We start from the raw sequence: 16,646 nt of genomic DNA, 5'->3' as shown, positions 1-16,646 counted from the left end.
CAGTAGGCGTGCTAGGATTATAGATATACACACTGCATCTAGCTTTATTATGTGGCTTCCAGGGATTGAGCTCAGGTTGTCTGACTTGTACAGCAAGTTCTTTCACCTGCTGAGCCATCTCACCGGCCCCTGCACCTACTTTTAAATAAGCTGACTTCTAAGGAAGAAATCCCACTCTAGGCTCTTAAATAGCCCATGGGGCTGGATTGCAGTGCCCTGGACTGCCCACATCAAAGCTTAGCTTTCTGTATCTTGATTTTTTTATTCAGTGTTTCTCATTAGCCCTGACGCTCCTCAGGCTGTGAGGACAGTTAGTGCCTAAGACATTGACCACTGCTGTCCACTGCCTAGCATGAGAGCTTCCATTCCCAGAACTGAGTGTTGCCATTGAAATCATGTGAACTAATGGGCAGTGGTAACGCACACCTTTAATCCCAACACTTGGGGGGCAGAGGCAGGGGGATCTGTATGAGTTCAAGACCAGCCTGTTCTACAGAGTAAGTTTTAGGACAGCCAGGACTGTTACACAGAGAAACCCTGTATTGAAAAAAATAGAGGAGGAGGAAGAGGAGGAGGAGGAGGAGGAGGAGGAGGAGGAGGAGGAGGAGGAGGAGGAGGAGGAGGAGGAGGAGGAGGAAACTCATGTAAACCTAGCTTAGACTAGCTTAGGGTAGAAGGGAATCTGTAGTTTTACATATCTAAAGATTCCACAAGGGCCTGGTCTTGATAATACTAGTCTATATCGGGAGCTCTTTCAACCTTGGCTTCCTGCACTGGTGACAAGGGTGGCTACCAGCTCCAGGTTTCTTAGGAAACCCAGGGAGAAAGGACACCTGACAGCTCCAGGCACAAACCTGCTGGACCGAGTTCAGCTGTGTGGACTGAGAGCTAGTGAGGCGGGAGGACATGAAGTAAAGGGAGGCATTTACTTCTTTATGTTATGTATGAGTGTTCTATCTGCACATACACCTTTATGCCAGGAGAGACCATCAGTTCCCACTACAGATGGTTGTGAGCTACCATGTGGGCACTGGGAATTGAACTCAGGACCTCTGGAAGTACAGCCAGTGCTCTTAACCCCTGAGCCACCTCTCCAGCCCCCTAGGGAAAACCTTTTACTATAAAGCTTAGTGGAGTTCCAGCAGGCGAAGCCTGTCAGATGGATGCCATGTTCCCCTTTAATGATTTTAATTAGTTAAAGACTTTTTGAGGTCACTGCTTGCTTCTATCCAAAGAGACTGGGAGACATTCTGGAAGCTTCCCGTCCTGTAGGATCAGGGACACATTTCCTCTGAGAAAAAGGCAGCTGCCACAGTGTCTACTCCAAGCTTTATATGTAGATGCTCCCAGAAGTTCCTAGCCCTGGCAGGAGAGCGAAGCCCACATCCACAAGCAGGAAGTGGGTCTTATTTGTAGAGGTGAGGTCTAGAAAGAAGCGGTAGGGTGTGCCCAGAAAAAGAGCCTGGTTTCTGTTTCCCTCTGTCACCCCCTCCAGGAGACACACAAGGATCATGAAACCCAAACCCACCTCCAGCACAACTCTCCGTGACTTCCCTCTAATGTCCTCCGGGTGAGAAGTTGAGCCAAAGACTTCCTAGTCTGCATCTGCCAAGTGTCTCCCTTTATTCACCTTTAGAGGAGATACCCTGGCGGTGGTGGTGCACACCTTTAATCCCAGCACTTGGGAGGCAAAGGCAGGAGGATCTCTGTGAGTTCGAGACCAGCCAGGGCTACAGAGTGAGTTCCAGGACAGGCTCCAAAGCTACACAGAGAAACGCTGTTTTGAAAAAAAACACACACACAAAAAGGGAGATACCCATAGCCTAGCGACAGGTGGAGAAAATGGCCATGAGTGCGGTCTCCCCATCACAATGAAGAAAGAGGTAGAGGGTAGTCCCTCACGACCTGTGCTGCCCTGAGCCCTGGGGAGATGGCAGGGAACCCCAGTGGAAGAATGTGCTAGTTCTGCTGGCCTCCTTGGTGGTCCCTTCCAGTGAGCAGCTTCAGGCTAGGACTCCAGGGCCAGCCTAGGAAGCAGTGCTCAGCAGAGAGCTAAACATAGCCCCTGAGGGAAGCAAGCTGCAAGGGGTGAGATAGTGTGGACGCTGCCTCTTCTCTCCTGAGAACCTGCTCTTTCCCGCAGAAAACAGCAGCCAGCAGAGCTCACTGGACACTCAACCCCCTCTTTACCTTGCCCATGTCTGCATCCAATTTTGAAAGCAATTGAATAGAATGATTTCCTGAGATTTGTCTAGTTTTGCTTTTAAAGTGCAGTTTATATAACTGAGACCTATTATAATAAATGTGTCTCTCAGTTAGCAAATGCCAGAAGAAAGAAAAAAATTTACTTTCGCGACATACAGCCTTTATCCAGAATTTACCAGCAGAGTCATTTCTGCTCTACCAAGCAAACGTTGCTAAGACCTGATGAAATGGCTCAGCAAGGAACGGCGCTTGCTGCAGAGCTTGGAGACCCGAGTTCAAGCGCCAGGACCCACATGGTAGAAAGAAGTGACGCCCACAGGTTGTCCTCCAACCTCCACACACAGTGCACATATGGATGCCCCCCCCACACACACACACATACACAGACCAAATAAGTAAATAGCACGTGTTTAATAATGGAAGAAATAAGAAAAACAGAAAAGAAAAAAGGAAGTAAGTGCATTGCTGAGGAAACTCCAAAAAGAAATTAAAGATTGACTTTTTAATTATGTGTAGATGTGTGTGCAGTGCCCACAGAGGTCAGAAGAAGGCCTTGGAGCCCCTGGAGCTGGCGCTGCAGGTGGTTATGAGCTGCCAGCACTGGGAACCAACTTGAATTGTTTACAAGGGGATTACCCAGCTTTGACCTCTGAACCATTTCTCCAGCCCCTAAATTTTTTTCAGAAAGACTACTGATGGTTCCGAGAGCAGCATTTGCTGAATACTTTAGATACTATTCTCAGTACTGATAATAAAACATTTAATTCTCACTACAAACTTGCAAGGTATGGCCATGTCTAATGTCCTTATTCTATGGACACGGAAACCCAGGCTCGAAGAAGTATGAGAACTTTCCCAGGCCCCGTGCTGTTTCTGGTTGAGCCATCACGAGTACCTATGCAGGCGGGCTCCAGAGCGCCTGTTCTCTCTCTCTCTCTCTCTCTCTCTCTCTCTCTCTCTCTCTCTCTCTCTCTCTCTCAGCATTTGGTAGGCTTCGTTGTCACGTGGGTCCTATGGAGAAGTTACTGCAGGACAAAGATCTGTAGCAAATCAATTCAGGACACTACCTCAGCAGTTTAAGGCCTCTGCCTCTGGAGGAGAGGAACCGCTGAAGACAGATGTGAGAGCTACTTAGGATTCAGAACGGCCTGGTAAAAGAGAAAGGGGTGATGATTAGAGCTGAGGAGCGGGACCGCAAGCCCCATTTAGCCGTTTCAGAGACTGGGGGAGCGGAGACCATGAGTCCCATCTAGCCATGTCGAGGGGGAAGGCCAATGAGACATCCAGAGACGTCCATCCCACATGTGGGAGAGAGATGGGGCCAGAGGCTCCAGCCACTCAGTCATACGCTCACTGGTCCTAAGGAATTATGTCTTCTCCCTCCTCGAACAAGGGAGGCAAGGAAACCTGTGCACTTCCACCGGCCTCCATACGGCTCAATCTAAGTTCTCCCGACTCTCTAGACAGCGAGGGATCCAGTGGTAGAAATGTAAGAGCCTTACTGGTTCCAAGTCTCGGGCTGATTGATTGATGATTGATTAGATAAATAGTTGTTTGTTAATTAGTGTGAGGAATGGTTGTGTGAGCCAAAGGTGAAGACAGACCTTGGAAGGCGCTCGCTCTTGGGCTGCTCATCACCTCTGAGACACAAGCAAGCCATAGACTTGCCGAGAAATGTACTATCAGCTAGAGACCAGCATGCTGTTGGGCTGGGTTTGCCTTCAGTGGGGCGCTTAGGAAATCATACATTGGAAACAGGCCCACTTGGGTTCCACTCCTGGCACCAGCAAGTGCTAGCTGCTCCCTGTCAGCAAGGATGGAAGCAGTGACCCCTATAACCTCTGGGAGTTGCGTGGAGTCCAGGAGGTGAGGTTTTGAAAGTTGGCCGTCAGTCAGCTTGATGGTCGTCATATATTTACCAACCCTGCTCACGTGTGCTTGGGAGGCCACCACCTGTGGTCTGAGCCAGCCTTCGAATCCTGAAATGGGACCACTGGGGCTCCATGGTGTACCCTGAAGGATTCATGAAGAAGACAAAACATCCAGCTTCCCCAGGATTTATCATTTTATAATGCATCGTGTGTGTGTGTGTGTGTGTGTGTGTGTGTGTGTGTGTGTGAGAGAGAGAGAGAGAGAGAGAGAGAGAGAGAGAGAGAGAGAGAGAGAGAGAGAGAGAGCTTGTGTATGTGTGTACGTGCACACACAGAGGTCAGAAGAGGGCACCAGGGTTCCTCCATCAATCTCTGCTTACTTCTTTAAGGCGTGGGCTCTCTCTGAACCTGGGGCTTGAGTTTTCTTAGTGGGGCTGGAAGACAGTGAACCCCAAGATGATGTTCTTGTCTCTCCCCCCTCAGAGCTGGGGCTACAGGTGTGTGCGGGACACCCAGCTTGTTCCACGAGTGTTAGAATCCAAACTCTGGTTCTTACTATTGTGCATCAATGCTCTTAACCACTGAGTCATTTCCCCGGCCCCTAAGGGTCGTGCATGGGGGCTGCAGACCACCCACATCTGAGCACTTGCTTGGATCTCACCTTCCCAGAATCCCCTGGATGCATTTTTTTTTTTTTTGCTGTTACCAGGGAACTAATCCCTAGGATTGTGATCACTTGGGAGGAAGGGCGCTGAGCGAATCACTAAGTTCGCACAGTGAAGAATAGTGCCAGATGGCTGGTGAGGAGAGGCATGTTCTCACAATTCCCCTACTTTTAACACTTCCCACATCACTAAGCCTCAGCAGGGTCTCTTCTCTGAGACTACAGCTCTGAGCACTGCAGACCCACCCAGCCATGGCATGTGGTAGGACTGCCCCGGCCACATTCCCAGGCAGAAGCGCCTGCCCATCCAAGTTGTCAGTCTTCTGCCCTGAGGTGTGTTTTCCATCTGTGCCAGATTTTGCCTTTTATTTCTGACTTGTGGCAACCTGTCCTGAGCCCAGGATAAATAGAAAGACCCATCCCTCCTTCAGATGCCTCCCATCCAGGGCAGGCCAGGGCACAGTGTTGGATCTTGAGAACTTCCTGATTCTCCAAAGTCCACGCTCTGAGTGTCACACACGTCTTTGACCCCTACAGATGACCGTCTCCATAACACACAGAAGTGTCCAGGCACCGAGTCTCTAAGTGGCTCTCGCTTGCTGTCCAGTGGGAAGATGCTGCTGAGGGAGGGTCAGGTCCACTGATTTTGAAGCGTCCTGTTGCCTGGTAGGAATGCTTCTCCTCCTCCAGCTGGGGAGCACAGGTGACAATGCCCCTGAGGACTGTGGCGCTAAGGAGCCAGCTGCCCCACGGGCCCCACCCAGCTGAAGTCCCAGTGATTGTCCCACCTGTGGGTTGAACTGCAGGGCCCCTGGAGTCGGGTCTGAGAAGCAGCTGCACATGCCAGTCCTCGCCCCCACGCATTGCCTCGATCACTCACAGTGTGCTTTTTCTCTTTCAGCTTCCCAGCGCAGCATCAGCCTGAAGAAGCAGAGGGGTCGTAGCATCCTCAGCTCCTTCTTCTGCTGCTTCCGAGACTACAATGTGGAGGCACCTCCACCCAGCAGCCCCAGTGTGCTTCCGCCACTGGTGGAGGAGAATGGTGGGCTTCAGAAGGTCAGTACCTACGGAGAACTGCCATCAGTAAAACTGTGGCAGCGTGTCTGTCCCGCCATGGCAGATCCTCCCCCAATAGTCTGTGTAATGTGTGCGCAGCCATTGAAGAAGTGGGTTCAGTCTTTTAGAGAAAGGATTTCTGGTCCTCCCATCTAGCAACTGAAGGGCGTGTGTGATGGAAATTTACGGCCAACAAGATGGCTCAGCTGGTAAGGGGGCTTGCTGCCAAGGCTGATGACCTGAGTTCAAGCCCCAGAACCCACATGGTAGGAGAGAATTGACTGCCCCACGAGGCATCCCCTGACCCTTTCGTGCACACTGTGACATGGGTGGGCAAATATATAGGCCTGCACACACGCGTGCTCACGCACACACAGAATAGATGAATATAATTTTTAAGAAGGAACCAGTAGCAGATATAGAATCAGGCAAAGTAAGAGAGAGACAGAGCAGACCTTGCAGTGAGTATAATTGTGTAACAACATGTGTTTAACAAAAGCAAAGTGGAAGGGCTCTGTGTAGAGTGTTTGCTGGGGTGTGTGTGTGTGTGTGTTAGATTGTCATAATAGGTCAGAACCCAAAACCACCCACGGGCTGTCTGACAGACACATCTGAAACAAAATGACTCAGAACAGTTAGGAATATAAGGATAAATAAAGAGACACCATTCAGGAACAAGTAAAGAAACCAGGTTATATTAATTTCTGTCAAAATTGGGTTCCAGATTAAGAAAAAAACAATATTGAAAAATGCAAAGGAGATTATCCTTCAGGAACATGGTTAAAAATTACAGACACAGACGTCATAAATAAAACTTTCTGTTCCTAATAACATGAACAAAGAGTGTAAGCAGATAGCTCATAGAAGAAGAAATCACTGTGGGACAGGAGAGGGAGCTCGCATATCCGCAGTTCCCAGCACTTGCTGCCCTTCCAGAGGATGAGTGTGGTTCCCAGCACCCACGTCAGGCAGTCCCAGCAGCCTGTGACTCTAGTCCAGAGGCTAGAGCGCCCTCTTCTGGCTGCCATAGGTGTGTGTACACATATACTAGATATTTAATAAGGAAAAATACAGAACACCTGATTGTTTTGGTGTATGGCTCAAAATATGAAAAATATTTGATATGGCCAAATGTGTAAACTAAGACTACCCTTTTCCTGTCTGTGAGGTTTTTAAAAGGTGATGCTTGGTGTGGGAGTGGAGGGGCAGCGTAGCGTTAAGTGGTGTAGAATGTGTGCTAATTGGTTCACATTTCTGAGAGGACATTTGGCAACACGCAGTTAAAATCTTAGAGTTTGCCTGTTGTTGAGGAAAGTGATTTTATTTCACGGTAAAAAAAAATATTGTTATAAATTTACAAAGATTGATCCAGAAGATGCTATCCAGCATGGCTTATAATGATCCAGGAAGGTGTCTGATACAGATCTCAAAGCTAGCCTTCCTTGAGTCAATGGAGGTACATTTTCAGACACATAATGATTCCAAGAAGGGGTTAAAGGAAACAAAAGAGATGATTAGTTAAAAGAGCTACATGATAGCCACACAGTCAGTTGCCGTCTTGGTTAAAAGTGGCGAATCCTGAGGAATGGCATGGCACGATTGTTGACGTAAAGAAATATTCCCAGTAGGGCTGGGAAGATGGTTTAGTGAGCACAGCGCTTGTGCCTGAGGATGTCCGCCTGGGTTCAGATCTCCAGAACCCACATAAAAGCATTAGTGCAATATCTTCATGGAGTCAGCAAAGCCTGTGGGCCAGCCAGCCTGCCATACACCACGGGAACAGCCATGGACCAGCCAGCCTGCCGTACACCTCAGAAAACAGCCATGGGCCAGCCAGATGCCAGACCCCGTGGGAATAGCAGTGGGCCAGCCAGCTTGCCGTACACCACGGGAACAGCCATGGACCAGCCAGCCTGCTGTACACCTCAGAAAACAGCCATGGACCAGCCAGCCTGCCGTACACCACAGGAACAGCCATGGACCAGCCAGCCTGCCATACACCACAGGAACAGCCATGGACCAGCCAGCCTGCCGTACACCACAGGAACAGCCATGGACCAGCCAGCCTGCCGTACACCGCAGCAAACGGCAAGCAAGACTGGAAAGACACACGGCAAACGCTTGTCTTCTCTAGAGGTCACCTGAAATGGCAACCACCGCAGAAGCCCTGAGGAGGGATTTAAACTGCCCACTGTAGTGAAGCCTCAGGTCCATGTTGGAAAAACTGGCGGCTAAGACTCCTTCGGGGAAAACAGTGTAGAAAGTCATCCTCCATGGACAACTCAGGACAGCCACTGGGATGGGAGAGACTTGTGGGGCGCCAACATCTCACAGCACAAAACACAAAACCTCAGAAAGCAAGGGAGACGGTGAGAGCAGCCATTCCAAGAACTGAGTGTAAATTCTGGAAAAGCAAAATTCAGACCAGAAACGCAAAGATGGAAATCGCGAGGGAGGAGAGGAGCCATCTAGACCAATCAGCAAGCAGGAGTTCCAGAAAGATGACAGATTGCACCTGCCACTGCAAAGCTTGCTGGTTCTCCCGCAGGAGTGGGACACAGCAGAGCACTCGCCCAGGGACCAGGGGCTGCAGGTGGAACTCCCTCAGTTAAAGTAGCGCAGCTTTTTGTTTGTTTGTTTTTTCAAACACAGAGACAGGGTTTCTCTGTGTAGCCCTGGCTGTCCTGGAACTCACTCTTGTAGACCAGGCTTGCCTTGAACTCACAGAGGTCTGCCTGCCTCTGCCTCCCGAGTGCTGGGATTAAAGGTGTGTGCCACCAGCACCTTACCCCCGGCTAAAGCAACACATCTCACAAGCTACCAGAACACTTTATTTTAGTGAAAGCAATGATATTAATCTTGGACTTCTTGTCAGCAACAATAAAAGAGAAGACTAAGGCCACACGTGCAGGTTACTGAGAGGGAAAAAGATGATAAGGCACATTGTGCCTTTCAAAAAGCTAGCCCTTGAGTTCTCAGTAGTCCTCATTGTCCGCTTTGTTCAGCGAGTCCGGTTTTATCCCAGGCTTTTTCAGACCCAGGCCAGCTGGCCTTGGTGAGTTCCAATGGGTTTTTGATCCTACTGCACGTACTGGCTTTGTGGGAGCCTAGGCAGTTTGGATGCTTACCTTATTAGACCTGGATGGAGGTGGGTGGTCCTTGGACTTCCCACAGGGCAGGGAACCCTGATTGCTCTTTGGGCTGACGAGGGAGGGGGACTTGATTGAGGGAGGGGGAGGAAAATGGGAGGCGGTGGCGGGGAAGAGACAGAAATATTTAATAAATTAATTAATTTAAAAAAAGCTAGTATTAAGTATGAATGTCAGAGTTGGGGCTCTGTTTTCTCCAGGGCAGCTGAAGATAAATAGAAGCATAGCTTAAACAGAGAGCACAAAACAGAGTGAACCAGTTTCTGCTCACAGGTGACCAAGACGATGTCACCTGGTTTGACAAATTCAGCCGTGTGCAATTACCAAGACCACACCTACCATCAAATGCCGATGGTTTGGGCAACAAGTAAAAGAAAACGAGCAACCAGTACTTAAACTGATTGCTTTTTCACATGCGAAGACTGAGTCTGTCGGTGCTAAGTTGGTTTAGATCCCAGTGATGACATCAGAAACCCAGACTGTGTTCTTCCGCTTGGCCATCTCTCTGCCCGGCTATCGCTGGCCTCCGTGCCTCCCTCCTCACACCCGAGTATTACGTTCTTGGGTGGTGGGGAGCTCTAGCGTTGTCCATCTCTTTCACATTATTGCTTTCATGGAAAACCCAGAACGTTGTTTGAGGGCTACCGACTTGCAGCAAGGATGACGTGCAGAGAAATTCATCTGGATGAGTTTCTACTCTCAGCCAAAATGAGGAATGACCCATGAGTAGACTGGTCAGCATGAGTGTAGTTGTATTTCAGTATCAACCTTGAAACCTACGAGGCTTAAAACAGTGCAAGTTGGGCCAGCAAGATGATTCTTTATCATTGGATAAAGATGCTTCCTACTAGAGTTGACAACCTAAATTCTGTCCCCAAGACTGTGACAGAAAGAGGACTGCCTCCTACAGGCTGTCTTCTGATCTGCGTATGCTTCAAGCAGTGGCTTATGCCCCCCCCCCACACACACACAAGCATACACACACAGGGCTAGAGAGAGGGGTCAGGGTTAAGAGCATATGCTGAGAACCCAGGTTCAGTTCCTGGTACCCACGTGTTGGCTCGCAACCATCCATAACTTCAGTTTAAGGGGTTCTAGTGCCCTCTTCTGACCTCTACAGATACTGCAACATGTGACACACACACACACATATGCAGACGAAATAGCTCACACACATAAAACGTAAATTTTTTTTCATCTTAAATTTCATTTTTGAAATAGTTTGGAGAGCTGTCAGGAGGTTTTTATGTTTCCTTCACCCATCATTTGTCATAGATTAGCTGAGTCTTCTGTGGAAATGCAGTAAGCTACAAATCTAAATCATTTTAGTCACATTTCAAAAAATGTTTCAAAACAAATGCAATTAATTTTAATCATATTTTACTTAACCCAGTATATCCAAGGCTCAAACATGAGATCAACAGAATATTGTGGAGATAGTTTCGTCTTATCTTACCAGTTCAGGAGCTAATGAGTGCGTTTTATATTCGCACACATCGGAGCTTGGGCTAGCCACGCCTCACGGACTCGGGGAGACCTGTGTGCTGCTGCGAGCGGCAGCTCCACCCATCTCTTTCATGGATGTACAGTGGTGATGGCCTAGCTGCTTGGCTTCCTTAACTGTCGCAATCCCTGAAGGTTTTGACCCAGAAGCAAATGTATTTTGACTTTAGTGGCTGCAGCAAGACACATAACTATACCTACCAAACTTCAAAGGCAGTGAAGCAGAACCTTACCATGTACCCAGAAGAGAAGCTGGGATGACGGGGTACAGAGTGGCTAATGCCTATTAAAATGAGTGCCGGATCGTTTCCATAATAGCATCAAACACAGCATGATAAAGGAGAGCAGAAAGGAAAGAGATGGGTGCAGTGTACAAGGAAGGCTGAACTGAAGGAAAGAAGTCTAACTGCTAAGGCAATATTAGTATCAGATCGAGCAGAACTGAGTCAAATGTCTTAGGGGCTGGAGAGATGGCTCACTGGCTGCGCTTGCAGAGGCCCTGGGTTCAGTTCCCAGCGTCCATATGCGGGTGCTCACAACCATCTGTAAGTGTTTCTCTGGGGGTTCCGATGCTCTCATCTGCCCTCCACAGGCACCCACAGACACCACATGCATACATATCACATGCATGCACACAAAAATAAACACATTTGATAGCATTAAACACAGTGAAGATGTTTGCAGTGATAAAAGGTGAGGTACTTCATGACCCAGCCGTCCTTCGTATGACCAGATGTGTGGCCAAGTACGGGAAGGAAGCTATGAGAAAATCATGATAGGAAGCTATTCTGTCTTCTGAAAATGAGCAGCAAACAACACAGGCAAATCGTTGGTGGACTAAAACAGGAAAATGAAACAGTTGTTATAAATATGGAAAAGTTATAAAATTAGCCGTGCTTGTGGATGGCGTCACTGTTGATATAGATGCCCGAGAGAGATAAAACTGATTTGAATGGCTGAGAGCTTGCTCTGTGTGCTTCTGGGTGGGCTGACATTCGCGTGGAAGGAAAAACCATCAGCGATACTGAAGAAGGCTTAAGGAAGAACACACTGAAGGCAGCTGGCCTAGCAGATGTGACTCTGGTGTGTGTAGCTATCGTAACGTATGAAAGGAGAGTCCACTGTGGCTCGTCTCCCCATGCATTTCTGTCCCGTCCTGCTTAAAAACTATTGCTGCCAGCGGAGACCAGGGCACGGCTCCGCAGGAAGAGGCTTTGCTACCACACCTGACAACATGAGTTCCATCCGTGGGACCCACGTCGGGGAAGGAGAGCATCAGTTCATGCGAGTTGTCCTCCAGCCTCCACGCATGCAGGGTGGCACATGCCCACAAGCACATGCAAAATGAATAAACAGATGTAATGAACATGTTTTTTAAAATAAGAGAATTAAGACACTGTCCCTGTGGAGAAGTGTCCTAAGTGAAGGGACCGGGATGCTCAGTTGTCCACTGAGATAAACACCCTGTAAAGGCTCCTCTGGGAGCGGTGGTCTCAGAATTACTGCTTATTCATGGCTTGCCTCTGTTCACGTTTGCAGAAATGTCTTTTTAAATAACTCAGGGTTGTTGTTTGAGCGACGGGACTGGAGAAAAAGGCCAGAGGTTTGGCTGCTGTTCCAGAGGGTTAGCGTTAGATTCCCAGCACCCATGTGGCAGCTCACAACCTTCTCTAACTCCAGTCATGAGGTCTGGCACCCCTTCCTGGCCTCCACGGGCACCAGGCACACATGTGGTATGCAGACATACATGCAATCAAAACACCCATACACATAAAATAAAAATAAGTCCTTTTAAACTTAGTTAGACCTAAAGTGGTGCTGTCTACAGAGCAAATGGGACCCTGTGGGTGGAGCAAGCTGCCTCCCACCAGTGCCCACTGAAAACAGGCCAACAAGCCCACCCATGGAAATCGATCTCAGACCTGACTCTACTGAAGTCTCCAGGGCTTCAGTAGAAGGCCGTGGGCAGAAGGGAACAGGCAACTGCTGAGATGCCTTCACCCCTGGAAAGAGGAAGATCCAGGACCTTTTTCAACCATTCTGCAGTCACTGAAGGCACCTCAGCTACATCCTGGACCTGCAGGCCAGCAGCATCCAGAGACTAAGTGACTGGAAGACTCCAACATGACCGTGGAGGACCCCAGAAGTAAGAAGAGCATAAAAGGGATTACCAGAAACACAAACACACACATACCCCCTGTACCCCATACCACACACACATATCCCATACATATACCTACCCTCCCTACACACACATGCACGCCCCTCATAGCACACGCATGCTCACACATACACCTCTCTCTCACACACACACCACACACACACATGTATGTGTACACACACACGCACTCTTCATCCCCACATACCTGTGGTTCATCACTTCTGTGTGTTCACTGTCCATGGTCTGTCGACCCTCGGCTGTGCTCCCGTGGCCTCTTCACACATATGCTCAACTCATGACCCGTGTTTCTGAGGCTCACTGAGTGGAGCTCTGTGGTCTCGGGCTGGAGCAAGTCTTCCTTCATGGGAGACGCGCTGGTGAGGTAGGGCAGAGATGCTTCAGCTGTGCCTGTAGAGGACATCCTCGCCCAGTCATCTGGCCCAGTGTCACTGCTTGAGAGGGGCGAGCACTTACGAGCTTCTGGTTAAAATCTCCCTCCCAAATCCAGACCCTGGGAATGAAGTTCCCTGTGCCAGTTGTTGGACCCCGGGATTTGATTAGCATGTGCTGTCGTGTGGGAGAGCCTCTGATAGAGGCTGCTTAGAACTGTAGAGAGACCCCCGTCTTGGGGGCCTCCTGGCAAAGGAACAAGCCATCCAGGTCATCTTCCGAGGAAAGAGGATTGCAATTACCCCCACAGAGGTGATGTCGAGGGGCCAGAGAGAATCGTGAAGTCACCTTGTGAGTCTTAGCAAAAGCTACCAGGAGGTGCCAGCCACTTGCTTTTGCTATCAAGTTTGGCCTTCACAGGAGACCATGTCGCTGGTGACCACCTTGGTGACCATGGATACATCTTTTCTCAAATCCTCCGATTAGAGACACGAAGCAGCGCATCTCCCTATCCCACCATATGAGAAGGAAAAACACACACACAAAGTAAATATAACTTTTTCCCCCTTGTATTAACATTTATCAGTGCTACAGTATCCCTGCCACTCTGCAAGGCTGGTATTCTGGGCTGAAGCTCCTTGAGGCTCCTCCTGGCGGGGGGGGGGGGGGGGGGGGGGGAGGGCGGGGGCGCATGAACATTCTTAACACTCTCAGTGAAAACAGTTTTCTGTTTCCCTTAAAGGAGAAAGCTGCATTGGTAGCCTGGTAGGGAACTCCTTGTACCTTGCCCTGTCCCCCCTTTCCCCTTCTCTCCTCCACCCTAGGAGGACCTGGAGCAGTCGGTCAGGCATTCCTTGTTATCCGATCAACCTGCCCCCTTTCTCTGTGTGTTCTACTCCTGTCCTTTTAGGGGGAAAATTGCTTGAAAACAAGAAACAAGCCGGTTATTAGAGGGGTGGGGATCAAAATCGGAGTGTTCGGTTGTGTTTTTAAGTTACAGTTGTATTCCTGGGAGCAGGGCACATGCTGTTTAAATAAACAGAGAGGCCTGAGCCTCAGAAGCCCTGCCTTCTAGTCCGGGAGGGGTCTGGAGGCAGCTGGGGCCTGCTCCCTCCCGGAAGTCCCTGGCTTCCTCTGCTCGCTGCCACCAGGGTGCAGGGGTGGGAAGGCCATTGCTGTGTTTCTGCTCAAGAGAGCTTAGACGTTTCTTTTGAGAATGTCGTCTCTTTGTTTTCCATCCTGACAGTGATTTTCTTTTCTTTTTCCTCAGGGTGACCAGAGGCAGGTCATTCCCGTACCAAGTGTATGTATCCTTATCCCATTCTGTTAAAGTGTGCGTGACATCCCCCAGTGCATTTCCTACTCGAGACAGGTTTTCCAGCGTTCTTGCTTCTGTTGAGTTTTATCATGTGGTGTAACCAGCTATATTCTGCTAAAGAGAGAGAGAGAGAGAGAGAGAGAGAGAGAGAGAGAGAGAGAGAGAGAGAGAGAGGCAAGAAAACAAAGTTAGTTTCAGCTGTGTACAGAAAACAGACTCTGCAGTGTTCGCCCACCTTGCCCCTCTTTTCGCCTGCAATCCTCACCTCCTTACTCCCAAGAAAAACCTCCCAGCTTCGGTAAACCGAGATGGCTTGTGCCCACCCCTCCCACCGTACTGCCCTGGGCCAGCTCTTCTGATCAGGAGAGCAGCACACACTGCCCAGACTCGCTTCCTCACAGCAGAGTCTGGCTCACTGAACCTGCTCGCTGTTCAGGGGCTGCTTGGCTACAACTCTGGGCTGAGAGGAACTTTTGGGCTTAAAACTCCCAGGACTCAACCAACCCCTCAGACCTCTCGGCCAGCTGCTCTGCGACTTGTCAGGCCACCTCACCAACCCTTTGAAAACCTTGAATTCTAGAGCAAAGTTGTACCTGCGTCCCCAGGCCACCACTGGGCCTGCCTTTCGGGCTCCTGTATGCTCCCCCACCTCCTGCTCAGCCAGCAACACTCTATATCCAGCTTCTTCCCGGAGGAACTTTACAGCAAGGCACAGCCCCTGTCCTCAGGGACGGATACAGTTTCTAGAACAGTCTGTGAATTGGTCTTTTAGTTTATAAGGATTGCCCGATTCCCATTATGGGATTCCAGTCTGTGTGTGTGCTTTGCCGTATTTCCTGAAGCCTCCCAGAAGTACAGCCATCCTACACTGAATAGTGTGGATTTTACGAGTTTGGGTTGCCCGAGATTGCAACTGGCCCAAAAACAGTTAATCACTTTGCTTTTCTCAATGCCTAGAGGTTGGGCTTCCCTGGGGGAGAGACTGACCAGGCCAGGTAGCCACTGAGCCAGTGTTTCCAGCGATGCCCAGCAGGCTCCATCAAGGGCTACCTTTAACCTCTATGAAGGTATTTTCGTGCATTTTTCTTGCACAAGTGTCTGTATTAAATGGATGGCAGCAAGGGGTGTCCTCTCAATGTCACTGCTGCACACAATGGTAACTCATGGCGGGCTGTAGAGCTGGGTGCCAAAGGAAAGGAGCTGTGGGCCGTGCAAACTGCTGAGGAAACCGGGCTCAACCATGCACAGAATCCCAGCATACAGTAAACAGGGCCGAGAAGGCTCCTTGTGTAATTTACCTGAGCATCGGATCAATGAACTCCAGGATCTGTCCTACATCTGCTGCAGACAGTGGGGCACATGTGACTCTTGGGACTGGCTTCCCAAGAGGCAGCACCTGGCTGAAGTAACTCTAATCGTGTCTTCGTGTTGATGCCCCCCAGCCCCGTACAGAGAATTACCTTGTGAGTAGTAAACCAGCTCTCTACCACTGAGCAATATCCTCCATCCAGTCCCAATTTGCACCTTTAAATGATGATCTGAAGGAAAACAGTTCCACCATTGGGCATGGTGTCACCTCCGCTGCCTGCTCAGCATGTGGGACTGAGGACAAGGTCAGCTAGGCTCAATTCAGTCCTGAGGTTTACATCTTGGCATCCCTGGTAAAGTCTGTACTAATTTCCCAAGGCCCCTGGTCACTTAGGTAGAGTGACCCTGTGGAGCAAAGGATGTTCTGGGTAATACTGAGTGAGTAAAGCTAGGTCCTCATCAAAGGACTAGATACCTAAGCAAGTTCAGGACCAGGTTCCCTGGCCTCCTGAAGGCTTTCTCCAGGAAAGAGAAAGGGCCATCTGATGCCACGGGTGCCCACGGCAACTGCTGGCACAGAATCCCCCATCTCCGCTTCAGGCCCCACCCCCGCTTCTCTCATTCATATGCTGGTTTTTTTGCAAGTGCAGAAGTTTCAGACTTTGAACTTTTTATTCAACAATAATTCAAGCCAGTAGTTAAACTTTAAATGATGAGAAATTAACATAAGGGGGAAAGGGTTCTCCAGGCAGTGCCCACAGCCTAGCATAACTCTCGTTAATGTTTGTTCCACCCTCTCAGAAAGCTCCCAAGCAAACATGTTTATACACACGAGATTGTGTTACTCCCGCCATTCCGCAGGCCGTCTGATGCTAGTCACGGACGCCCTGAACATCTTTGCACAGATCAGCATATGTACCTCTACCTCATTGTTTCACCCGCCACTGACTGCATTCACGCAGCTGTTTGTGTAGTCACAAGCGTTTGTGCAGGAGTGTCTGTGTGTCCATGGACCTGTCCA

At 49.4% G+C, this 16,646-nt stretch overlaps 1 protein-coding gene across 4 annotated transcripts in view; it reads left to right on the top strand.

The window, feature by feature from the left end:
• Positions 1–16,646, top strand: part of Ctdspl (CTD small phosphatase like) — a 117,780-nt gene that overhangs the window by 81,764 nt on the left and 19,370 nt on the right. For 2 of the 4 annotated variants that reach the window (XM_075964198.1, XM_075964196.1), the window contains exons 2-3: positions 5,642–5,796; positions 14,270–14,302. In XM_075964198.1, coding sequence (XP_075820313.1) covers positions 5,642–5,796; positions 14,270–14,302 — 188 coding nt within the window. The remainder of the gene's footprint in view (positions 1–5,641; positions 5,797–14,269; positions 14,303–16,646) is intronic. The other 2 variants (XM_075964199.1, XM_075964197.1) reach the window with 1 other exon arrangement.

This window comes from Microtus pennsylvanicus, chromosome 3 (genome assembly GCF_037038515.1).
Source record: "Microtus pennsylvanicus isolate mMicPen1 chromosome 3, mMicPen1.hap1, whole genome shotgun sequence".
Taxonomy (NCBI): Eukaryota; Metazoa; Chordata; class Mammalia; order Rodentia; family Cricetidae; genus Microtus; species Microtus pennsylvanicus.
Note: the sequence above shows the minus strand (reverse complement) of the source record. Positions and strands in the feature narration are given on the sequence as shown.